At 35.9% G+C, this 27,154-nt stretch overlaps 1 protein-coding gene across 1 annotated transcript; it reads left to right on the top strand.

Annotated features, from left to right (window-relative positions):
- The first annotated feature begins 477 nt into the window (after nt 1-477).
- On the top strand, nt 478-27,154 carry PI15 (peptidase inhibitor 15). Its single transcript, XM_040487563.1, has 6 exons — nt 478-621; nt 1,177-1,481; nt 21,138-21,256; nt 22,253-22,385; nt 22,505-22,620; nt 25,780-27,154. Exons 2-6 carry the CDS (start codon nt 1,209-1,211, stop codon nt 25,913-25,915), a joined length of 777 nt encoding a protein of 258 aa, XP_040343497.1. The 5' UTR covers nt 478-621; nt 1,177-1,208; the 3' UTR covers nt 25,916-27,154.

Below are 27,154 nucleotides of genomic sequence, written 5' to 3'. Positions count from 1 at the left end.
CTGCCTGGCATTCCTCTTGAATCATATTTGTGGCCACCCAGATTAATGATGTGAGCTGATCTCTTGATTTAATATCAGCTTGCTCTTTTCAGCTCCCATGTCATTTACTGTCTTAAAAAAAAATGTACTGCTTGTTACTCAGCCGTCTCTGTTTTCAAGAACTCAGTCTTCTTTTATTTTTTTTTTCTCTCCTTTTTTATGGGAACCAGGAACTAGAAAGCATTAAATGAGGAAAATTAACCACTCACAGAAAAGGTAGAAGCCCAGAGAAAAAGGGGTTTGTCTTTTATGGTTTCTACTTTGTAAGCTGTGGGTGTGACTCAATTTCCTCACCACCCACATAAAAAGGTTGCCACCCAATCACTGTTTTTTCTATCCCAAACCCCTCCCCTTTGATTTTGGCTAGGAGAGACCCTAAGAAAGACTGCCCTTTCTGGAAGTTGCAGACTGTGACATATAAAAGCTGTTAGCTGCTCCTGCAGCCAGCAGCATTCAAACCTTGCAGAGTTTTGCTCTCTGAATTTGTAATAAGACACACTCTTACAAGAGTTCATGCTACAACCTAGCAAAGAACTTTAAATTTTTGGAAGAACAGTATATTCATTTTGGCATTGTGCAGAGGTAAGCTCTTTAGCTCGACAAGTTTATTTTGCATGCATTGATTTTATACTAGCTCACATTTTTATTTTTATTTTTTAGAAATGAGATTGGCTTATTATAACTTTTTTGGTATGTATTCTATCACTTGGTGTCCATATATGTCTGGGACACATTATCAGCACATTCTCTGTTGTTAACTGTGATGCATTTTTCCTTCTCACTCTCAAGAGTAATCTCAATTCCTAAAGAGTTCCCTCTGAATATGCAGTAATGCATTATGTGGTACAGGCATTTGGGGCAAGCGGTTCACATTCATTGTAGGGTTTGTAGTCACACTGTTTATTTTTCTCTAGCTATAGGCAGTTTCTTTTAGGTATCTGACTCGTAACACCAAGTAAAATGTATAACGACTACTATATAGGTTGTTTCCTAGGCTTGAGTTCAACATTTGTTTGAATTTTTCAGAGAAAATCAAATAAATGCTCCCAAGTGATGGCTTTGTAAATTCATACCCACTGGACCCCCCCCCTTTTTTTTTCTTTTCATAGACCCTAACTCTATCTTTCTGCTTTAAAGCAAACTCGGTGGCCTCTTCTCCACCCCTCAAAATGATAGCAATCTCTGCAGTCAGCAGCGCACTCCTGTTCTCCCTTCTCTGTGAAGCAAGTGCAGTCGTCTTACTCAATTCCACTGACTCATCCCCGCCAACCAATAATTTCACTGATATTGAAGCAGCACTAAAAGCACAACTAGATTCTGCGGATATCCCTAAAGCCAGGCGGAAGCGCTACATTTCGCAGAATGACATGATCGCCATTCTTGATTACCATAATCAAGTTCGGGGGAAAGTGTTCCCACCAGCTGCGAACATGGAATATATGGTAAGAGGAGTTTGTTTCCTTTAAGTTCTGGGTGAGGACGCTGTATTTCGATTGTTCGTTGAAGAATCTAAACAGTGGTTACGTGTAAAGGGATATGGAGCCCTGCACACATTTTAACTTAGGTTCTTATGTGCATAGTAAGCTTAAGTTTTGTTCCATCATGGAATTAAAGGAGATAGGTGGGGGGGGGGGGCAGTTCTCATTTTCTTTTGTGAGTCCCATAACCACTAATGAATCGGTCTTATATAAGAAACAAAGATAAAGAGCGGGGTATGTTGACTGACCACATTTGAAAGGTGCACTTTTTAAGGAAGACTCACATGGGATTTTTCTGTGCTTTGTTTATCTAACAATCATATTTATAAGCTCAAACATTTCTTGAAACTAACTTTTTTAAATTACAGGTTTTGTGTCCATGATTTGTCCTCTGGGTAGGTGTCTTTTCCCTTTCTTGGACAAAGCTCTTCCTGACACGGATCTATTTGTATTTTCAGAGAACATGCTGACTTTTTCCTCTTTGTGATTTAGTGCCTTGTTGTTCAGATAACAGTGAAGCCAGCACACTTGCACACTGTTCCAACTTGCCATGAACACATTCTTTGCTCTTTTAAAAATAGGCACGCTGTGTTTAAATCATCCTGCTTAGGAAGTAAAAAACAAAACAAAACCCTTGAGTTGGTATTGAAAGGATAGATGTCTCTTTAAAGTTACTTTATTTTTTGTTTCGAATTATGCAAGGTTATGGTTTAAAGTTCAGCACCTTCTGAGAGCACAGCTTGGAGACTGTTTAAGGCAATGAAGATCACCAGTCTGGTATTTCTCAGTTGGGGTCGAGGGTGGGGGTGGTACCACAAAAAACCTTTTATAAGTGCTCACCCAAAAATTTAGTATTTCTATCAGATTCTAAAGTCACCTTTTATTTAAACAAGCTTTTTAAGTTTGACTAATTGTAGATGTCAGTTACAGGAAAAATAAAGGCTTGCCAAATATAAGAGAGTCATAGTTCATAGAAGTACAATTTAGACTCCCTGAAAATGCAGTTTCTTAGGATTTTTTAAAGGAAGAGGAAAAGAGGATATAATCAGTTCTGGTGTTATGAATGGCAATATAGTCTCATGACTAAGAATATGGGCTTTGGAATCTAAATGCTTAGGTTCACACCTCAGTCCTGAAATATAACATGCATTAATTTGTTATTGCATTTTCATCACCTTTAATATGAGGATACATGTAGTATCTGCCACTTTGGGTTGTTATCAGGAAGGTATGAGTTGAGGGGTTGAGCAATTAGAACAGAGCCTAGAGCGAAATAGACTTCAATAAACATTAGCACTTTCTAGAAGGTGATACACCGATGTAGCAAAAAGAACAAATACGTTTTTTTATTTAGCATAAATTGTGAGAGCAATGTGCATGAGATTCTACGTGAGATCAGAAAAGCTTAGTATGTAGACTGTGAGTTTAGGAAAGATTTCCTCTGCCAATCACATGGCTATGCAGACCAAAGTAGGACCAAGGCCACTGAAGTGCTTTAGAGGCAAGATCCTCTGAGTTCAAACCCTAACTCTGCTGCCTACTTTGTGACTTCCTGCAAGTTACACAATGTGTATGAGACTCAATTTCCTTATTTTTAAAATGGGAATAATCATGTAGATAATAACCGGGGCACCTGGGTAGCTCAGTCAGTTAAGCTTGTAACTTCGGCTCAGGTCATGGTCTCATGGTTCTTGAGTTCGACCCCCACGTCGGGCTGTGTGCTGACAGCTCAGAGCCTGGGGCCTGCCTCTGATTCTGTGTCTCCCTCTCTGTCCCCCTCCTCTACTCATGCTCTGTCTCTCTCTTTCTCTCTCAAAAACAAATAAACATTAAAAGATTTTGAATAAAAAAATAATAATATAGAAAATAACCAACCAATATATAATACAATTCACTATTTTAATGATAGTGAAGGCAGAGGGTTCATCATGAGTAACATTGGGGTACAACACAGTATAAATGGGTGAAAAAAAGCCACATTTTTCTGGTTATATTTTCCCCCGCTGGTCAAGAATTAATTCATTCCGAATGCGTTTATTTTTTTTTTCTACATGCCAACGAGTTGGCTAATTGTTTTTGTAGATGATCTCATTTGATAGCTCACATTCTCCCTATGAGGTTAAGATTGTGATCTTTATTTTTACAAATAAAATCACTTCGACCTAGAAAAGTTAATGAGTAGGCCAAGGTGGTATTGATAGTGAATGGTATTAATAGAGTTAGAATTTAAATCTGTGTAATTTCAAAGCTGATGCCTGTGTTAGGAAGCCTCTTTTCATTTGCTAGGTTTTTATGTTCCATTGGGGGAAACTCCTAGAGGTGTCAGGATATCTTTCCTCCTTTAAAAATATCACCTTAAATCTTATAATATGCATAGTCTTTTCTATTAATATTTCTCTAATACGGGAGCTATAATATGATTTGTTTTGTAAGACCCAGATACAGTGCTGGTTGTATCAGTAGATGGATGCTTTATAAATCCTCTTTCACTTAGTCAAGTTAATGAGAAGCAGTAATTAGCACAGTAAATCCTATAAAATAAAATGACTGTCTCAAATTGTCATGTAAATACTGCATACACTTCATTTGCCCATGTATTTATTTAATTAATATTTATTGAGCATTTATTCTATGTCAGGCACTATTGTAAACACTGGGGTACATTCATGAATAAAATGTATCTGGTTCCCCTGGGTGGAAAACCAGAGAAAAAAGAAGATAAATAAATAAACTATATGGTACATTAGAAGGTGATAAGTTTGAGGAGAGAAATAAAGCAGGCTGTAGGCAGGTTGTGAAATTGAATAGGGTGGCCAGGGAAGGGCTGGAAGAAGTAAGGGAGTCAGGCACACTGATAGGTGAGGGAAGAGCTTCCCAGGTGGAAGGAAGAGCCAAGGAGAAGGCCCTGAGGTAGGACAAAATTGATTAGTTCAGTTAGAAAACAAAATGTGCTCAACTTAATGAAATTGTGGGTTAGAAGGATGGTTTGACTAAATTGAACCATTGAAATAATTCATGTGGATCCCTCGTGAAGACTCAGAGAAACACTGAGGGAAGTACATGTAATTGGCAGCTTGGAGTTGGGAGCAGAAACTGTTAAGTGACCAATCTCTGGTCCAGGTGAAAAATACAGATCTCAATTTAACACTACTACCTTCATTTTAACATGTTCAACATTGATTTAGATTGTGAGCAGTCTGAAAGTGAGCTTAGTTCCTAACCTCTACTAGGTACCTCAAAAATTTAGGATTCTTAGCTCACTAGGACCACCAACTGTGTCTTCAGATTATCATCATCAGTGAGTGATAGCAGCCATGGGAGCCTCATAGAAGAGGGTATTCAGCTCAGGGCTTTTTCTTTTCTTTTTTATTTACTTTGGGAGAGAGAGTGCACACATGTGCAAGATGGGGAGGGACTGTGAGGGGAGAGAGACAGAGGGAGAGAGAGAGAGAGAGAGAGAGAGAGAGAGAGAGAATCCCAAGCAGGTTCCACACTGCCAGTGGGGAGCCCAACCCAGGGCTCAAACTCACCAACCGTGAGATCATGACCTGAGTCAAAATCCAGAGTCAGACACTTACCTAATGAAGCCACACAGGTGCCCCAGCCCAGGGCTTTCTTTAACTGTGTGGCCTGATTTGGGTCCCTTTTACCCACAACTTTTTTATCTGAACCTTTTTCCCATGCTGCCTCTCTCCCTGTATCTCCTCCTTAGGTTATTCCATGATCTACAGCACTGCCCTTCAAGTCTTAGACTGCTGTGTCTTTTATATATATATATATATATCCCTCACAACTATATTTGATTTCTCCTTCTTTTAACTTCTTTAAATAACCATTCATGTCTATTATTCTGCTGTCATCAAAATTGAACTCAGTCTACGCTTATTTGTATAGATCTTGCAAACTTTCTAGTTTTAAGCTTTCAGGCCATGTTTATTCACCTTCATATCTCCATGTTTTAAGCAAATTCTTGAGTATAGCAGTGATCAATATTTATTTGATGACTTTAGTTGAAATGTCTGTGAATTGTTACATGTTTATAAGTAGCATCAATTTTGGTATTACATATTTTAATGAAAGTATTCTCATCACATATGATATTTTATCACATGAACCTGAAGTTTAAATAAAAGGTTTTTCCTAAATTTTAAAAAAGCCCCTTAAAATTAAATGATTTTATCATCTTTTAAGTACTTGGTTATATCAGTGTACCCTTGACAAAATAAAGTAGAAAGCAATTTGAACTCTGAGTGTTGACATTCATGTTATAGTTGTATAATATTTGCTTTGGATATTTGGCCAGATTTTAGTAAAAAACACCCACATATTGAAAAATTTTATTTTCTAAACATAGTATCTTTTTTTTAAAAAAAAATATTGATAGGGCTTAAGATATGCAAGTCAAACTTCTTTACTCTTGGCCTCTGTTCCACAATTAGTTTATTGACAAATTTCCAGAGCTCCTTGGACACCAGCTGTTTTTCATTCTTCTAAGGGCAGCTTAAACCATGACTCTAAACCACAAACCACACTAGTTTCTTAGAATAAGAATTATCCCTAAAAGAATGAAATTGCAAGACTCACACATGGAGTAAAATTTGTAAGATATTCCTTGAATTCAAGTCAATTGAACAAATTGATTTTAAAAATGATGAGGTCCCTCCATGAGAGGATAAGATCCACTGATAACAGAATCTTTTTCTTTAAAATATAAACAAAACCATAAAAAAAAACAACACAGGAAAGAAAACACTAAGTATATAATTCAGTGTAATACGCTGCTGCATAAGATTGATGTAATAAATGAGGTACAGAAAAATACCATGGAGAAATCAAAGAAAGAAGTGATAATCCCTGTTGGCAAAATCATGAAAAGGCTCCTTGAGGGAGGAACATTTGAGATAGATGCTCAGGAAGGGGCAGGCTTGGCTGTTATAGTAGGTAAAGTAACACATGAACAAAATCACCAGGAACAAAAGAGTATAATGTGTTAGCCATACTTTTGAGGAGTTTGAGAAGAGACTGATAATTTCTTCATACAAAAGTAATTAGAGAGACTATAGAGGTCTTGGAGCAGGGTCAGAGGTGCATTTTAGAAAGATGGCCCTATCAGTTGATGGAGTTTAGACTGCCAGTGAAGTTGACTGGGGAATAGGCAACCACTGGATTAGGAGTGCCATCCCTTTAGGCCAGGTGAAGAGAAGTCAGACACCTGCACCTGCAGATCAACAGGTATGAACAGCTAACTGAAGTACGGTGCTTGAGATAGCAGTCTTCATAGACAGTATACAGTGATGGCAAGGCAGGTGAGGGACAGTGTAAAGACAATGATGGATATGTACTGAACAACTTAAAGCTGAAAAAGTGTAATATAATTTCACTATGTTGATAATATGGGCCATTTCATTTGTTTGGTGTCTGTAAATATCTGCAGAGCTAAGAGAATAAGGCTTCCTAGACTTTTCTGGAAAAGAGAAAAATACTAGTTACCAAGTCACAGCAGGTAGTAAAGTATCAGAAAGCATAACTGCAATGAATGAATGGAGAATAGATTAATCCATCCTTGAAACAGCCAATAAACTATTTGCCCACAATAATTTATGACTCAGGAATGATGAAAAATGCTGATTTTGTTCATTTGGGCTTCATGGGAAGAGAATGGAGATAATGTTAAACTCCTTATTTTTTCTTTATTCAATAGTTGACCAAACACTTATGATGTCTATCCATGTCTTTTTTTTTTTTTTAAATGAAACCATATATTGTCCCAGATGGTGCATTTCCTCTCATTTGGGAAGGATAACTCAATTTTCTTGTTATAAACATGAGAAATTTGATGTGTCTAACCTAAATCTTTTCAATGACTGCTTTTATGACTACTAGAAAGCCTGCTGAGACCCGTTGCCAGCCAGCGGTGAACTGAGAAAGACTGCTGACAGGAAGGCATTTCTCCAGCACATTTGGAACGCCACATTCCTGTTCTCGTACATGTAGAGCCTTTTAAGTGTCTTGGCTTCCAGTCGACACTGGGCACATTTTGTAGGAATTTTCTTCCAAGGTGCATGTTGCTTAATATTACTTACTTCGTGTTACTTATATATGAATGTTCAGCTATTCATGTATGGAGTCAGCTGAAGGTTAAGAACATTTTCTTTGCAACCATTTTAAATACAGCCTCTAAAGTGCAAATGTAAATGTTAACACACTTCATGAACAACTTTTAACATTTTCTGGGCACCCAATGTAAAGAATGCATGGCTATGGTGATCTGATGGGCAAGAGTCATTCATTATTCAATCACTCATTCCACAGTATTTATTTACTCATGTGCTGGCACTGTGCTAGGAGATTCAATGGGGAGCGAAGAGACACTCTTTTATAGGAAGAGCTGTGAGCAGACAAGTGAGTGGAAAAGCGAGTTGAGTGCTGAAGTAGAAAAAATACAGGGTGCTTTGGGATTACATGAGACATACTTTGCCCTGACTTGGACTCGAGGTATAGAGGCAGAGAAGGTGTGGTAGGTGTGGTAAGGTGCTCTAAGAAGGTAAGTGGTACACTGAAGGCAAGGATAAAAATTCAATGTGGCTTGGATATAGTGTATAAAAGAAAAAGTGGTGTTTGATAAGGCTGGAAAAGGCATGCAAAAACTTGTTTAGTTTTATTTTAAAATTAAGGGAAGTTATTGAAGGTTTTAATCAGGGAAGTTATATACTTAATTTGCATTTCATAAAGGTCTTTCTGGCTACAAGGTGAGGAAGGGATTAGAAAAGGCAGAAGTAAAGGCAGGGTGCATAGTCCAGAGGCTGTTCTAATAGTCTGGATAAGAGATAACTGAACACTGACATTTAAGCCCATAGGGATATGACAAAGTGAATTCAGAGATCAAATCAATAGAAGTAAGTTATTTACATTATGGGAGAGATTGAAGATGTATATGATGAAGCAGTGAAGAGGGTTACCTCTGTTTTTTACCAGGACAACAGGGTTTCTCTGGATTTTGGAGAACTCAAAATCAAAATCAGATTTCAGGTAGTTATGAAGTGGCTGCAGATTTATTTTCCAAGGTATGCATCTATAATGATTGAAAAAAGTAGCTAGTATATGGGAGGGAACATTCCTCCACTATAAAAATGTTTGGATAGGAATATGCTTTGGTATTCAACATGGACTACTTTGCATAATAGGGGTAGGATAGTGTCATGGAGACAGCGTGGATGGATGATTTTATGTCTGGGAATCTACTCAAGAATTTTTGCAAGAAGGTTTCATGTACCTTTTTTTTTTTTTTTAACAAGTACTGAGGCTTAAATCAACACAAATATAAATCCATTTCAGGGGCCTGGGTAGCACCAAGCCCATCTAGTCTATTTGACACATTCAGGATAAGATATTTTTGGAAACTAATCAGAGAACTTCAGGAAAATAGAAGTTGACTAGTCTGACTGGTCTGATGTCCTGAACTTAGCATATCTAAAAGGCATGTAATAGTCAGTGGCCATTAAATAGTTATGAACTTGGGATATTTAATTGCCAACGAGAATTTCTAAAGAATGTTGTAGGAAGAGGGTAGGGAAAAATCAAGATTAACAGCTTAAAGTGGTCAAGGAAAATGTTTGGCATAAAGTACATTAATGGGAATTGAATGTTTCCAGTCTGTGTTACCCATAGTGTCTAAAATCAGGTACCAAGCATTTTTTTTTTTGACATCAATATGGAACAATGCCCAACAAGTTGGGGTTTTAGACTAAACTTTTCATGACTCTTAAAATTTGACACCATATACTCCAAACTGAAACACTTGAGAAATGTTGCTTAAGGACACAATATTTTTTCTCCTAAAAAGTGCATCAAATTCACGTTTCATAATTTCATTAAATATGAACATTCTACCAAACTGGTCTCTGCATTCCAGAGAGATCATGTTTTCAGCAGGCAGTAGGTAGGCGGAAAGGCATTTGAATTCTTCTAACGATGTGGGCAATGGCAAGATTTGGGATTTGCATGTGTATCACAGGATAGTTTAACAATCAAGAAATCAGTTTTTAGATTATTGTAACACTGAGTTGGTGAAAAAACTTAACCATGCATGAAAATGTCTTCCTGGCTCACAATTCCAGTATTAAATGGTGGGTGATGGGTATTACATTTCCCTGGGAAGGAGAATTCTTGCCAGAATCCATCAACAAATGATGTTAAAATTTAAAGATTGAACATATGTAAGAGAGGGATTTACACAGGGGCATTAATAAGTTTTAAGACATCTAAAATGTTCTCTAAGTTTTATCTTTCACTGCCTGATGTTATTTCCCCTGGAAGCAAACTCATTATCTACATACAATTTTGTTTCTGATTATTTAGTTGCTTAAGGGTCTATCTGTTTTCACTTTATCTGATTGCCTGCTTTGTTGAGATTAAAGCTTGGTCTCTTAAACTTTAGGCTGCCAGATAACATGATCAAAAGTGCACCTCATGCTGCTTCTGGTTTTAGGTGGCTTTCTAGTTAACTTGAGATCACAGCCATTCCAGGGCCTGAACCTCCAATGATAATGTTTACCATTAAGCACACCCTTGTCCTCCTAGGGCTGTGCTCAATACTCTTCAGTCACAATCCTGTCTAACCCTTAGAAAAGTCTTGAGAGATGAGGACAATTTTTCTCATTTAGAAACAGGACTTGGAACTTGGAAAGCAGTGAGTAAATTCCCCCAGGTCCCAAAGCAGGTAAATCAAAATGGTGTGAACACCATTCTAGATGACAACAAAGCCCCTGCTTTGAAAGACCATATGATACACACTCCTTTTCATGTGTTCCTCTCCCACTGTTGAGACCGTTGGCTGGGGAATTTCCCTACATGCGTTTTATTTGAGGACCTCACTGAATATTAGAAAGTATTTCTTCATGTGGAATCAAATCTTACTCCCAGTATTCTTTCTCTCCCCTTGGCAACCATATAGGAAAACTCTGTATTATGACAGTGCCTCAAGTCATTGAGAGCCGTGAACATTTATGTCTGGGACTCTTGATCTTAAATCACTCAGCTCATTCTTAGCCTTCAGCCCTTGTATTAAGTACCTCTTGTATGCACAGTATTCCAACATAGCTTATCAAGAAGGTTGTACAAAGACACTTGCTTTCTGAAAATACTGGAAAAGGTACAATACTCTATTATTAAATAAATGGAAAATCAGTGTACTCCCCACACACTTTTTACCACACATACACAGATGAATGGTGCCCATTAAAGTCTCAGGAAATGGAAGCAATGTGGCTCTGAGCAAGGAGTTCCTGTATGTGCATGCTCTCCTGATAATTAGATGCCTAGAATTCATGGGACCTGTCAAGTGCAGAGTACCAATGACAAATCACTCTCCATTTATTCTACTTCTGTGGATGCATCCTAAAGTTAGGTTGGCAGAATCAGTGGGCACCTTCTCCTCTGATTCGTGTAATATTCTCGTATTTTCATAAATTGCATGTAGGTTGGATGTATATTTTAAATACAGATTCAGTGTCATTATAATGCAAAGTGTTTGCCTTATTTTTAAAATTTTTATCTTTTTTTTCAAGATTTTGGATTTTCAGAAAGTTCTGTATATGTTTTTCCCATATGTTATTTGTGATATCTTAGTTAATAAAGACATTTAAAGTTTCCATGATTTCTAAATAAGCACTGTAAATACCTCTGTTATCCCTGTTATTCATATCCGTGTAGCCATAGAATACATGTTCCTTTCTACTGAAATTGTCAGTCTCAGAGTGAATGATGTTGGCTTATTTGTATAGCAACATACACGACCATATCTCGACCTCTCTCACCAATAGTTCTGTTTTCTGTGAACACAGAGAACAAACATCCTCATAGAGTTTACCACCCAGTGTCTGTGACAGTGAGACATTTTTCTGATAAAATGCTATTTTTAATTTTATTTAAACTTCAATCAGTAATAGAGCAGAGTTGAGAGGAAGGATACTGATGTAAATGCTTATATGTGACAATTAACAGATGTTAACCATTAGAAGTGTCCCTTTCTTACTGAAAGTCCCATGTGGTATGGCAGGACAAGGAGGTGAGTAGGGATGGGAGAGGTGAGGGGAGGCCCAGAGTTCTCTGCAGTCAAAATGACTCTCCACCAGATAAAGCTTTACACAATTATTTCTAACCAGAAGAGAACAGAACTATTTTTGCAAGCACACATTCAAGCTCCCCGGTCTTAACATTTTGATGTGATAGGTCCGGGATTGGGGTAGGCATCTATCTTCTCAAAAGTTCCCCAGGAGATCCTGGAGTAATTTCCCAGGTGAGAAATTTCTTAAATCATGGTTTAGGACACAAAAGTGAGCTGAAGAAAACATTACATGGCTCAAATATCCACTTATTTGTCAAGAAACTATATATTGAAAGGATTAATAGGCTAAGCAAAAGGAAGAATTATCCTAAGTATAATTCTATATTATTGCAAAATTTCACTTGAAAGTATTCACCACCTGCTTTCACAACCGAACATCATGTGGACACTGTGGGTCTAGAACATGAAACAAGGTTCACTTGAGAATATGGTTGATTGGCTAAGGAAACTTTAAAAGAAGCAAACTTTAAGTAGCACATGATTCTTTTGGAGCATTTTAGTATGATGCATTATATACATTACATATATGTATAATGTATTACCTAATAATGTATTTATGTGATGCATTACAATTTACAATTATTCATTTATTTATTTGGTAGTGTTTTTGTTACCTGTCTCTTCCCTAAACTTTAAGATAGAGTCCATGTCAGGCCTGCTGACTGCTGAACCCACAACACCTAGTGCCTCCCAGTGAATATTAATTTACTGGCTGCCTAGATGAATGCATTACCTAGGATCTTACTGGTTAATCTAGAAATTTGTATTTCTTGCATTTTTCATTGTTAAGGATAAAATAGCAGTCCTTGTGTGGTAAGTCTGTTGTAGGAGTTTTGGGGCAAAGGTGGCTCCTGGGTCACTCTTCCCTGCCAGTGTCCATGGATATTAGGAGGGAAGATGCCACATCTATGTGAACATAATTATACCTTACTCAGAGTTCATAAACTGTAGTCTCAGCAACCATTCTAATTAGTGAGCATATTTTCTCTGCATGATATTGAACTGTATATAACTTTACATTTAAAAAATTATTTGCCAAATGTTAAAGTTGATACATTTCACATATACATCAGGATTTCTAGATTATCCTGCGGAGTGAAAAGTTCTAGAGATATTGAGCCCACTTCATACTTGTCAGCAATTGGTTAGAGAGGAGTAGCCTCTTTGGATGGGATAAATTTGGTGATTTCTAAGTCTTTCTCTCTGTCTTTTTCCCCCATGTAACTATCCAGAGGTCCAGCAGCAACAGTACTTTTCCATCTTATACCCAACACTACTTGATTCATTTTCCTCATTGGCCCATCCCCCCAACACAGTCATTTGAGAGTGACTATATTTATACAGAGCTCTAATGTCTTCAAAGCACTTGAGTCAAGTACAGTTTCACAGTGCAGATTTAGCCATGCATAGATTTAAAGCACTGAAACTTTCTTTCCTAACCACCAATCATATTTAAGTACCCTTACTCAAATCTGAATACATATCTTTTATCCATACCCTCATTAATGCATATATTAAGGCTTTGTACCTGTGAAGCCCTGCCTCAGTTAGGAGTCTCTTGCAATAACCTAGATAACATATGGTAGTGGCTTTGACTGAGGTGGTAGCAATAGTGGTGGTGATCAGTGGTTATATTCTGAATATGCAGTATTTTGAAGGTAGGGTCAACAAGATTTGGGGAGGAGCAGATAAGATAATGAAGCAAAGAAAGAGTAGAGATGACTACTTAGATTTTTTGGCCTGAGCAACTACAAGAGCAGTCGGTAAATTTCTTCTGTGAAGGAACGAATAGTAAATATGGCATATGTTGCAACTGCTCAGCTCTACTTTTGTAGCACAGCAACAGCCATAGACAATATATCAACAGGCTCTGGGACAGATCTGGTGACCCCTGAACTAGAAGATGGGCAATGCCTTTCACTAGTAGAAGGAATACTACAGGGGTAGCTGGTTAGGGGTAGGGAGTGGGGTAGGGTTGTGAATATCTGGAGCTCAGTTTGGGATATGCTAAATAGAAGGCTTAAAGTGGATAGATGGATTGTTAGTTTGGAATTCAACTGATGATCTAGAGATAAAATTTGGAACAATACCGCCAGCATAAAATTGGTATTTCAATTTGTGAGACTAGATGAGATTACCTAAATGATGAATATAGATGAAACAAAGGAGGGGGAGAAAAAAGAAAAGAAATGGACGAGGCCTGAGTCCTAAGAACCCTCCCGTAAGTAGAGGTTGGAGAGATGAGGAAGAATCAGCAAACATATGGAGAAGCAGCAACAGAGGCAAGTGTGGGGTCATGAAACCAAGAGATGGAGGTGTGTCCAGGAAGAGCAGGTCTCAGTCATGTCAAAAGCTACGAATAAAGAAAGTAAGATGGTGACCAGGAAATGACCACTAATGACATTGATAAGAGCAGGGTGGTGTGGAGGTGGGGTGGGGAGTCTGCCTGTGTGAACTCAAGAGAGAAGGGTGGGAGAAAAATTGATAATTCTCAGTTAAGACAGGGAATTTCACTGTAAAAGGAAGGAGAGAATGATGCAGTAATTGGAAGATGAAAAGGGGTCAAAAGAGGCCTTTTTGTTTGTTGTTAAGAAATGTATGTCATTGGCAATGATTCCCATTAAAAACCAGTGCACTTTACATCATCATCTTATATAAATTTTCCTTTCCCACCTACATGAAAGGTAGTACTCACCTTACCTGAGGGAAATCTTCATTATCTTCTTTTAAGCATTGAAAAAATGCTTAGGACCTCACTTTGATATTTTGTGACATAATGTGTTCCCATATTTTGTAGTTATTTTTGAGGCTTGAGGGGATTTTTTTTATCATGTTCCTTTAACTATCTATTTCTCCTATAAAGTAGAATCAGTTTTGTATTATTTCATTAGTCTAATGCCAAAAATTTCCCATAGGAAAGCCTTTTCTCTTCCTGTGCCCTACCCCTCCCCAAACATCCCATCCCTCTCCAGCCTTACCAAAGCAAATTCCTACCCTCCTGTCTGGTTTAACCCTGGGCCTTATGTGTTCAGCTCCCGGTTTCCTTAACTGGCCATTTCATTAGGCATTTCTACCTAATAGAGATAAACCCACCAATTTCAAAAGCCCATGAAGTGTTTTAAAAGCTTTTGGCTGCCCTTGGAGGAAATAATTTTGTCATCACTTAATGTCTTTTTAATGGTTCTTTCTCACTTTTGTAAGTCAGTACTCCTTTTCCAATTTGACTAACTCAGGAGAAGACCAAACAGTCCTAGCTAACTTATCTTTTTGAAACCTCAACACTTGCCTATCTAAATGGACTTTACTTTGTATCAGAATATACAAGAAATGGCCACACAATGCTCTAAAAAATACATGTCCAAGGGACATGTCAAACTGTCTCCAATGGCATTGTTATCACAGCATCCATGACAATAGCCAACTTAGAAATGTATCTCTAAAAACTCAAAGTGTGATATTTTTATTTTTAGCATTTTATGTCTTTGAAGATGGTTTCCATAAGCAGGATAGATTTTTCAAGAGGTCACTTTTGTTTTCAAAATTAATATTCCTGGGGGCGCCTGGGTGGCTCAGTCGGTTAAGCGGCCGACTTCGGCTCAGGTCACGATCTCGCGGTCCGTGAGTTCGAGCTCCGTGTCAGGCTCTGTGCTGACAGCTCGGAGCCTGGAGCCTGTTTCAGATTCTGTGTCTCCCTCTCTCTGACCCTCCCCCATTCATGCTCTGTCTCTCTCTGTCTCAAAAATAAATAAATGTTAAAAAAAATTAAAAAAAAATTAATATTCCTGGTTCCTCCTTAATTTAGCTGCAATTTATAAATCTTTTGTTCTATTCATAAATCTAGCATTTTTACAACATTTGTTTAATGTTTATTACCAACAGATTTAATTAACTAAATTTCCTAAACTGCACTTACACATTTAATATATTTGACTTTTAAAAGTATTTCAGTTGTTTTATTGAAAATAATTTTCATTTACTGAAGTGTCTTCAAAGTCTAAAATAAAGTGACTCTTCAGCTCTATATTTTGCAATACTCCTTTAAAAATTTAACAAGATTTTTTTATAATTTCCAACTCAAAATCACAAAAGTAAGTAATTACTCATTTATATATTTAATGTTGCAATTACAAAGCTAACCTCTTGTTTTAATGAGCACATTTTCTTCACCACCACTAATAATATTAAGTTCACATAGGTTCCTTAGTCAGAAATTCTTTTCTAACACTTTAATTTGATTCTTTCAAACACTTCTATATTTAAATCTTATGTGTGGAATTAAAAGATATTACCCATCAAAAAAAAGCACTATGTCATCCCAAACAATCATGGGGATGTATTCCCAAGTAATTTCTAGGGTTGCCTTCCATTCGGACGACATTTCTTGTTGTCCAAGCTATTGACTGGGATTTAAGATGGGTGCTTCAGATGTCAGTGCGCTTCCTGACTCTGGCTGTCACTGTGCTGTGGATACCAAAACTTACAGAAATAGCTGGCAAAACAACCTCATCCTTGGACTGGACCACATCACCCTTCAATTCTGTCTGCTTGTGAAAGTCAGCAAACTTCTCCCACACTGCAACATTCTTTGATTTGATTTTGTATTTCTTCAGCTCAGGCTCTAAAGACCACCGAACTTGATGAGAATCTGCATTCTTTTCACACCCCTTCTATTTCTTGGAGCCACAACTCTTCTAGACATTTAAATGACATCAGGTTGAATTTTGGATATCTCTCATAGCTTAGTCCAACTACGATTTCCACAGACAGGATGCTAATATTTACAAGTAGAGTACCTCATGGTGAACATTTTAGTGCAAAGTAAATCAATCCATTTATAAGCTGGCCAACTAAATGGCTCTAACAACAAGAAATGGAATACTATTTGGGGCACTGGGGCATACCTACAAGCATATGTGTGTTTTAAGCAATCTTTATTTTGTGAACTATCTAATTGAGTCAATATCTAAGTTCTACTGGGTCTTGTAAATGTTTTTGGGTGTCCATGCATAATAGGCCTAATTTTTGCCTCACATTTAGGAGGCAAGATCAAATTGTACGTGTTTACAGCTAAATTTTCTGTGACTGCCTCTTACCTATTTAAGAAGGACAAAAACTAGAAATACAGAATGTTCAAGCTCATTGAATAAGAGCTAAGTATCAGATATTTAGCTTTTCCATATAGGTAACAAGTAGTATGCTGCATATTTACTAGGCATTCCATAGGGTGTTAAGTAAGTGCACATGTGTGCCCTTTTCTGTTGCTGTATTTGTAGGATATAATATTAAGATAATTTCAAATAAATGCTACACATACTCAGAAAAAGTCAGAAGATAGATTGTCCATCAAGCATCCAGAAAGCTATGTTAAGTTAAATGCTTAAGTAATTTACATGTTCATTTCCTGAACTTTTGTTTCTTTCACATGGTTACACTGGCCACATTGCACATTGCACATTCATTGCAATTTAGAGCTTCTGGATAGGAAAAATAGATCATATTGGACCACTCCCTATAGCCCCCAACTTTTTGTTGAAATTTCCTATTGTTATTAAGTAAAGTTATCATTGCTTGCTATTTTCAAACCTCCTAGACCTCTCATCATATTAACAAATTTAAATACTACTGGATATTAAGGGGATAAATAATATACCCATTTTCTCCTGGAAGTTGTAACCAATGGAGAAAGACAGATGGCAAATGCAGATCTTAACTTTCCCATAGATGTGACTGTTGTAATTCCTAGATTTCAGAGCTCCCTACTCAAGCTGGATCTTCCCCTTCTCTATGGGATGGCTGTGAGTCTTGCCTGAGGATAAAGAGGCAAGATAAAGTGTATATAGCACCTTTGACTTCCCCTGCAGTAGGTATCAAAGGGACAGTGGACCATGTCTCCCACAGGAAGTCAAAATGACCAGCTTTCTGTGGGGGACCTAGCCCATGCCCAACATGCCCTCTAGCATCTTCCTTCAGGAATATAGAGACAGGCAGAAATCCCTCCCATCAGTTCCTTAAAAGTAAACACACAGAGAGAAAGAAAGTGACTATCCCTCCTCCATTAACTATCTTCTCCAAAATTTTCATTGTAATATTTGTACATAGAAAGTCATGCATAAAAATGTAGACATCAGTAATGCTAAATACATTGTCTTCTTATCAAAATCCTTTATCGTGGTTAACAAAGTATGTTCATGTAAGCTATTTTTCAGGCATGACTTTTTGGTTTATCTTTTTGACATACACAATTTTAAGTTTTAAAGTATATTAATGAGCATAAAGATAGAATTATATATGCTAAATTACTTTTAAATTTGTAACAGCCTTAAATATTTTGGTTATTTTGAAAGGAATCTAGTTTTATTCTCTCTGTGGAACAGAACAGGTTAGAATTGAGCAAGCGGTAGGCCACTTTGATGCTGAGGCTACTTAGGTATATTAAATCATGAGAAGAGAAGATGAAAGGTACCCTAGAAATGACCCCATCCAATCTTATTTCACAAATGAGTTAAGCGGGAGAAAGAATAATTGACATGTCTTCAGTCACAGACGATCTTAGCAGTAGAATTGGGGTTAGAATAAAAGATTTTTGATCTTCAGGTCAGTGTTATTTGTGCCATGCTGGGCTGATATTTTAGGACAAGACTATAATTCAGTGTTTTTAGCAGTTATTGATCTGAGTGCACATTGTAGTTCAAAATGTAAATAATATTTAGATGCATTGTTTTCCCAAGTGGTTACAATTAATTAGGAACCCATCAGGGGACATAATTTTTTGGTGCTATTCCATCTGGAATTCCTTTGTAAGTTAATTATGCTATTATGTACTTCAGTGAACTGTAATCCATATTTAATAAATCCATATTTCATTGAAAAAAACATGAAAAGAATAAATACTAGATAAATCCATTATCAGTCAAACAAATGGCTTTTAAAAGTTCATTTCAGTCCTAGAATATTAAGACTTTCATTATAAATGTATTTCGTATTGTTGATACACTTTGCCCAGATTTTTACAGATAAAACAAAGGAGAAGTTTGAAGTAATAATTTATAATATTTATGTCTGAGCTAAGTAACTGAAAACACTAGTACAAAATCTCATGATAGAAAGAATGGTTTCCATTTTTGATACTGTATGTAACATTGAATACTGACTGATTAAATGGCATTGTGTAATGTTTTGCCACATTTAATTTAATCCTTAAAATTGGCAGATGTAGTCTGGATAACTGAGGAAAGTGTATCTTGCTATAACTCCTTCAGTTAATCTTTCCTTTATACGGACAAAGGAGATGTGGCTGTTGCCACCATAGAACTACTCCAGATCCTTTCTAAATAATTCTGATTTTATACAAACTTTGTAAGTTTATTTTAACGTAATTCTAGATGCGTTTATGTAAGATGGCTTTGTTTTCCTAATTTAAAACATCTTCTGAGAACCAACAAATTTCTGTTGAAGGTGACTGCCATGGCCTCATGGGACAAAAATATTTCTAGAAGTGTTCATCCATTATTTTAATTTTTGCATGTTTTATTTCAAAGTCACTAAAATAATTTCTCTTCACTTAAATACATTGTTATATTAAATAAATATATGTATCCCATTACCCTTGTGGAAAATTTAGGCTTTCAGTGTTATAAGTTTAGCAGATTTGTGAGTTTGCTTAAAAGCTTTATAACTCACAGTGAACTCATGGCCATCAACCCTAATGTAGGTGAGTCTTGCTTAGCTCCGTCCAACCTGATAGAGGAGAAAGTCACCAAAAGAATGATAAAATAAAGGAGACTATGAAAAACAGGAGCACAGCGATCAGCGGGACATCGATACACTTTCATATGGGGAGTTCCATGTGAATTTGAGTAATTATAAAATTGTCACTTTTTGTGTAATTTCTAACCTTCTAAAATATACTACTAACCACTCACTAGTCACAATTTGAATAATTTTTTTTCAGATAGAATAATATGTAAATATTTAAATGATTTAGGAAATAATGTCATGATACAAACTATAAAATTCAATTAAAATCATTCATTACAAAGGAAAACACTTCACTAAATGACATTTCCCTAGGGAAAAATTTTGAAAGCATTTTTTTTCTATATTGATTTATAAGAATTACAAATGTTCTCTTTTTCTGTTTTTGTACCTTGTAACTTGTTATAAAACAGATTACCATTTCAGGGATGCCTGAGTGGCTAAGTTGGTTGAGTGTCCAACTCTTTATTTATTTTTTTTAAGTTTATTTATTTTTTAGAGTGTGCAAGAGAGCAAGCAAGAGTGGGGGAGGGGCAGAGAGAGAGAGAGAGAGAGAGAGAGAGAGAATACCAAGAAGGCTCCCCGCTGCCATTGCAGGGCCTGACACAGGGTTCCATCTCATATAGAGAGAGTCTATGGCTCCATCTCATAGAGTCTCTGACTCCACCTCATAGAGTCTATGGCTCACTCTTGATTTCGGCTCAGGTCATGATCTCACGGAGGTGAGATGAGCCCCGTGTTGGGCTCCCTGCTGGATGTGGAGCCAGCTAAGACTCTCTCTCTCCCTCTCTGTCCCTTCCCCACTCATGTGCACACACTCTCTCACAAAGATATGTATTATCATTTTAGAGTTGATTTATCATTGGCAGGTCCACAGATGCTTGGCTTAACTTCTCCATACAGCTTTAAAGATGAAAATGTCAATCTATATGGTAACTAATATAAATGTATATTAAATCTAAGGCTTATTTAAATTTTATCCCACAATTCTTTCCAAAGAATAAGCTATACATCAATAACACCCTCATCATCAATTTAAACACCTTCATTTTTTGAGAAAAATTACTTTTTTCTTAATTTATTTCATTGGACCATCATATGCTATATTTTCATAGCAGTCCTATGTAGCATAGTCAAATTATTTTTTTATCATAGTTTGTTTCCAGTTCATACCAACTAAAATTTACTTCTCATATTATTATATTATTTCTACTACCAAAGACTCAAATGATATAAAATATGAAGGCTCCTTGGGAATGATTATACTATCATATGGTTTGACCCTTAAAAATTACAGTACAATATTAGACATTATTAATTTTGGTAAATTGATTTGAATAAATAATTGGATGATATTAGCTTTTAAGGTATATTAATCACATGGCTCCTTGTTGCTGTGAAGATGACCTCTAGGAAAATCAATGGACTATGGTGGACTACAATTTCGGTAGTCAGTATGAAGTGTCCCCAGTTACAACCAGATAGGGTATTTTTGTTCACCTATCCTTTACTAAAACTGATGTTTGTACTTAGGATTTGGAGGATGCCATTATATGATTATATTGCATTACAGAATTTTGAATATCAATGGCCTCAATTTGCTTCCTTTTATTTAAAATAGTCTAAAGAACCAGAATTGAAAGGACTTTAGGAGGTAGTAGTACCACTTCTTCCTTTTACTTTTTGTCAGTTACTAGCAAAACTGGTAAAATGGAAGGTTTTTTTTTTCCCCTTCACAGGTTTGGGATGAAAATCTTGCAAAATCTGCAGAGGCTTGGGCAGCTACTTGCATTTGGGACCATGGACCTTCTTACTTACTGAGATTTTTGGGCCAAAATCTGTCGGTACGAACTGGAAGGTAGGAAGCAGTTTCACTGATACAGTTCATCCACATGGTTTATTACTTATGAATCCCAAGGGGTAGTGACACCAATTTCAAGTAATATCAGCAAATATTTATTGAGTGCTCATTATGTGTCAAGCAATGATGCTTGGCCTATGACTGTTTCAGATGTCTTCAAGGATTATTTATTTGGTTTAAAGGGCCTAATGAGACCAGTTTCCTATTTCACCTTTGGAACACCATTCCTTGGCTGTATTCTTCACTTACCTCACACAGTCTTTGAAAGGATTAGATGTGTGCTATATCCTATATCCTCAAGAAAAGTTTTGACTGTGGCAGAAGCCATTTTTGTGTTTATGCAACTTTTCCATGATTGCATATATCTGTATGTGTATGTCTGTGTGTGTTATACAAAATATTTATATTTACATGTATATATATATATATATGCAAGTATGTGCAGCTATGAGAAAGGCTGTCCCCAATGAGAAGATAACTTTTCCACCACTGTGGAATGCCATCATCCAACATTTCAAAGACCCATTCTCTTCCATATAGAGGAGAAAAATCAGGTGTGCTATTATTACAATGAAAGTAATTCAAGTTTAAGGGAAAAAAAAAACCGCACTAAGTTCTAGTATCACAACTACATTTGCATATCTAATTGTTAATTATATATATGATTCTGGTGGGAGAAATTTTTGATATAGATAAAACAAGATAAAGATGAAGATTCTTGAAATATTTGTACTTCGTTTTTTGAAACAACCAGACATACTCTTAAGTGAGTATGGGCTCACCTGCTTTGGTCCCGGGTATTTTCATGCTTGGCCCTACTTGGAGGAATAGAGGATTCTGCTAGGTGGTGATGGTAATTATGAGGCATGGATTTCCTCTTCACTCAGCATGAATAATCAGTAAAAAAAAAATAATAACTTATAATTTAACATGAGTCCACTATATATTACCACTACTGTATTCTAAGTTGTCATTGTTTTTCTTGATATCTAGATATCGCTCTATTCTCCAGCTGGTCAAGCCATGGTATGATGAAGTGAAAGATTATGCTTTTCCATATCCTCAGGATTGCAACCCCAGATGTCCTATGAGATGTTTTGGCCCCATGTGCACACATTATACGCAGGTTATTTCAATTGTCTTGTTAAGTTTTGATTCATAGTTTTAAAAACGCTCTGCTGTTTTGGGGAATATGTCTTTTCTTAGCTTTAACTTCAGTAATGACATATTGGTTTATTTTTGCAGATGGTCTGGGCCACCTCCAATCGGATAGGATGTGCAATTCATACTTGCCAAAACATGAATGTTTGGGGAGCTGTATGGCGACGCGCAGTTTACCTGGTGTGCAACTATGCCCCAAAGTGAGTACTAGGCTGGATTCTACTTCCTGGAACCTTTAGTGATGTTAAATATCTCCAGTCAGATAATTGTTTTAATATGAATAAGACTTAACTACAATAGCCTCTAATTCTCAAATCTCCCTTCACCCCAGTATATCTGAAAAATACTGAGATGAACGATTATTTTTCACAAAGACTGGTATTTGGGGCTAAAATTGTAGGCAAAGTAATTTGAGGTATGGAGATTCACTAAATTCCCTTCACCATCTTTTTTTAGTGATGATAACTGTAAAATAAACACTGTACTTCCAGGCTTTCGATAGCTCTATAAAAGTTATCAGAAAAGAATCTCATAGGGACTTTATCAACACTGCAATATTCCCATCTATCAGTACTAGAATGTTGGCTTATTTTTTTAACTGGGAAAGCAAAAGAAAGCCCTTCTTCCTTCTTTCTTTTAAGAATAAAACTAAAAGTTACGGTTTACTAATTTTATAGATGGCTAAGGAGTCATTTGTTACTGGAAGGGAAAATTTAAATGCTATGACTTCTTTTTAAATGAAAGCTTTGTCATGATTTAAGTTTCAATATTGAAAGTTTAAAATTTTTTCATTAGTTCTATCTTATGGAATACATAAAAATGTATTGTGAAAATTGATCAAGGATTATAAAATATAGTCATATTTATAAATATTCTTTACAAGATGAGAATAAATAAGCCTTTGTTAACATTTGATAAAATGCCTTCTTGATAACAATAATTCTTCAGATGATAAAATGTTCCAGTATTTATACATGAGTCTGTTCCCATTTGGAGTAAATACCAAAATGTGCAAAGGATTTATGACACTCTTGGTGTCTTCCAAAGTAAGTTCCAAACAAAGATTTTTTCTGACTTTGCCAATATGGGGAGGGAATGAGAGAACGTTTCACAAATAACTGCATTACTCATTTATATGGTAGTATGCCAGTTGCAGTGTTTTTGCAAAGTTAGAAAAATAGTGATTTTCCCCATGGTCCCCCTTCACAATTATTAGAATAATAAGGTTTGGAAAGTAAAATGTGTCTGCATTACCAAAAGCATTAAAATTGTGCATTTGCTGGATATTTTCAGTTTCACACTTTATATTTTCCTATTAATCCTTTACCCTTCTTCCTGACATAAATAGGCCAAGTAGTGCTCATATGGTAAAAGAGATTTGTGTTTCAATTGTTTGACTGTTCTGTTTTTAGAATTTTCTAGTATTACTGATGAGATATCTGATTGTTTTATGGGTACAAGAGATTAATATATTGTGTTAATATGCTTTGTTATAAATAAGAACCACTATTTTGAAACCTAGGCAATGAAGAAAGTTGTAAATTCCTAATATTTGAGTGTGAATTTTCCAATGCCAATATAAAGTTATCTCATGCCTGTTTTTGGGGTGTGGGGGAAAGAGAGAGAGAGAGAAAGAGAGAGAAAGAGAGAGAGAGAGAGAGTTGGAGTGAGAGAAGGAGACAGGGAGGGAGAATTTAATTAGATGGAATAGGAAACAAAAAATAAAAGGATGAATAATATACGTTTATTAGTTGACTGATTTACTATTGAATGTAATTATCCTCTATTTGGTAAAAATCTGTGATTTATATAAAAGTTTGTAATGTAATATGTAATACTTTTTACATGCAATATAATTATATTTCTAAGTTTATGTTACCAAAAATATGTGCTATTAATTTCCAAAGGTATGTATAATAAAGAGAAAGATATGAAATCAAAATAGCATATGCTTGGTCCATATACATTTATAGCTTTGGGTAAAGATACAGAGGAAAATAAGATTATGAATATAAAATAGGAGAGATTAGGATAGAAGGGTGAGCTACACTCATAAGAGCACGAGCTTCTTGAGTGTTTCTGGGTAAACATGTGACATTGTCAAAATTATACTTGAGGAAGCTTATCCAGAGGGCAGAGTATAGAAAGAACTAAACAGAGGTGGACACTCTTGGAATCTGATGACATTCTGTAATATGAATAGCTAATCAGCATGTTTTTTATATTTATAGATAAATTTCCCTCTATAAATATTTTATAGATCAAAGCCTGAATTTTTAAATGACTGATTTCAGCAGATAGTTTATGTAGGTACACTTTAAGGGTCACTGCTTGGTCTTCTTTAGGTCTTAAAGAAGATGAGAACCACCTGTTTCATATTTTAGCCTCTTACCTACTGTTCTCTTATATTTAACCCTGATTTTTACTATTGATAGGCAACCAAATTTTCTCCTGACCATTCAATTTCCTTCAAACTGCTGGCTATCTTGCTATTTCTTAGTACTCTAGGTACCATGCTACTGAAAATAAATCTATTATTTTCTTCATAAATGAACAGTAAGGCATTATGGCTATTTTTAACTGTCATGAGTGATGACTTTAATGTATTACTATTATCATGGCTATCAATACAGATAAAAATATTGATAACACAAAACAATTTAGTCTGTTTAGCCTTATCAAAAAACAAACTGTATTACTAAGAACGAAAGCTATGAGTTTACACATGACAAAAGGTTTTGAAATCACCTTTAATTGCTTCTCTGAGCCCTTAATCTCTTACCATGAGAATGGAGTTTTCTGTATCTCATTTTATAAATGTTGAGAACTTAAAATGTTTTACAACTTTAGAAACGAATCTTGTGAACCTCTATTTTTTGTGCTTATGACAACTTCATGCTCACCTCATCATTTCTAAGCCTCCCAGAAAATACTAAGTACATGTATATATTATCATCCTTAATATTAGTGGGAGTTTTGAAAATGGGAGTATGTCCTGCCAATGTGCTCTAGAAGGCAGTTAGTTATAGGACAGAGACAGATGTGGTGACTGAATAAGCATCGAGCCTTGCTTGACATTAATTATGTCACTATTCATTGTAGTGCTTTACTTCTAGTCTGTAAATTAAGATAATATTAATTTTTGCAGAGAGAAAGATTTAAAAAGTGAGATTTAGAGAATAATACATTGCTGTATAAATAAGAAATGGATACAATTTTCAGTGCCTTCCTAAACTGATTAAACTTCTCAAAAAAGATCATTACATGTCAATACATGTGATCATGTGCTTAAGGACAATCAAATTGTTCTAAATGGGCATTAATATAGCACTTATATGTTTTTTTTTTCTTCTTTCTAGGGGCAATTGGATTGGAGAAGCACCATATAAAGTAGGGGTACCATGTTCAGCTTGCCCTCCAAGTTATGGAGGATCTTGTACTGACAATCTTTGTTTTCCAGGAGTAACATCAAACTACCTATACTGGTTTAAATAAGCTTATCTTTTCCTTCAGGAAATAGAATGGTTTCTGGGAATAGGCATATATATATATTGAGTTTTGCACATAGTATACATATTTTATAATAATCTTGTTTTCCTTTTATTATTCATTGTATAAATTTGTGTTTGTCTAGTATGTTTGCTTCATCTTGAAGTAACCAAAACATCCATTTCTATCTTCTGATCTCTAAGCCCAAATTAAAATATTGTAGATATAGTATTGACATAGTTGATGCATCCAATCCCAAAACTTGCTTTCCAAAGGAATTATGTTATGTTTTTAAGGAATAAAATATATACTTGACTTATATGTGTGCGTGTATATAGATACATATATACACATATGTATATTTATATACATGCACACACATATAATAGATTATGTAACGCAGACAATAACGTGATTCAGTAGTTAACTTGAGGGAAATTTTTAAAAACACTATTCTGAAATATATATGAGGTGGTGGGACATCTTCAGCACCCATTTCTATAATTCCTACAAAGTGATAAATTGCAAATAATACTCAGTGATATCTGGACATAATAATTTAATTGATCACCCAAGATTTCATTCTGGAGGTATATTTTGTCTTATTTGGGTTCACCAAAGGATATGCTCAACTTATGTAAGTGTCAAATCATGCTTTTTGTTTAATCACTTTTATTGAATCAGTAATCATGTGTCGAGTGCTTACTGTGTGCAAGGCACTCTGCTCGTTATGTTCTGAAAATGCAAAGATAACGAGATACAGTTCCTGCCTTCAAGAAGCTCACAAAAATATTCAGAAAATAATGCAGTTTAATGATTTGGTATAAATTTACAGTTTTTTTTAATTGATTTTAATGTAAGTTTGAGGAAGTAGATGCCACCATGCTCACCTGTTGGGGGAATAGGTGATAAGACACCCTCTATAATATGTGAGGCTTCTGATTAGCATGAAAATGTAGCTACAATGCTTGGAACTAAAAGAGGCAGGACAAGAATTAACTGCCCAGGGATTACTGTATTAGAGTAAATAGTTGTGACTTTGGAAGACAGAAAACAAAACGCGAAAAAAATTCTGAGAAAGCCCAAGAGAATTAAGGTATGAAAAGTCACAGAAAAACAGTTACTGCACAAAAAAATATAGGCGGAGAGCTTCAGAAGGGCCTATCCTGAGAGTGTAGCATATCTTGAGGCCCGTCAGCAGAGGGTAAAGGATACCAGAAAAAAAACAAAAACAAAAACAAAAAC

This window comes from Herpailurus yagouaroundi, unplaced genomic scaffold (genome assembly GCF_014898765.1).
Source record: "Herpailurus yagouaroundi ecotype Mexico unplaced genomic scaffold, PumYag 165, whole genome shotgun sequence".
NCBI classification, from domain to species: domain Eukaryota; kingdom Metazoa; phylum Chordata; class Mammalia; order Carnivora; family Felidae; genus Herpailurus; species Herpailurus yagouaroundi.
This window is presented reverse-complemented; position numbering and strand designations above follow the sequence as displayed.

What these genes read in the sequence shown, in the direction of transcription:
- PI15 (XM_040487563.1), top strand. Translation starts at nt 1,209, where the DNA reads ATGATAGCAATCTCTGCAGTCAGCAGCGCACTCCTGTTCTCCCTTCTC. An exon ending in TGTGCACACATTATACGCAG is followed by an intron (nt 22,386 to 22,504) that starts GTTATTTCAATT and finishes TTATTTTTGCAG; the next exon opens with ATGGTCTGGGCCACCTCCAA. An exon ending in GTGTGCAACTATGCCCCAAA is followed by an intron (nt 22,621 to 25,779) that starts GTGAGTACTAGG and finishes TCTTCTTTCTAG; the next exon opens with GGGCAATTGGATTGGAGAAG.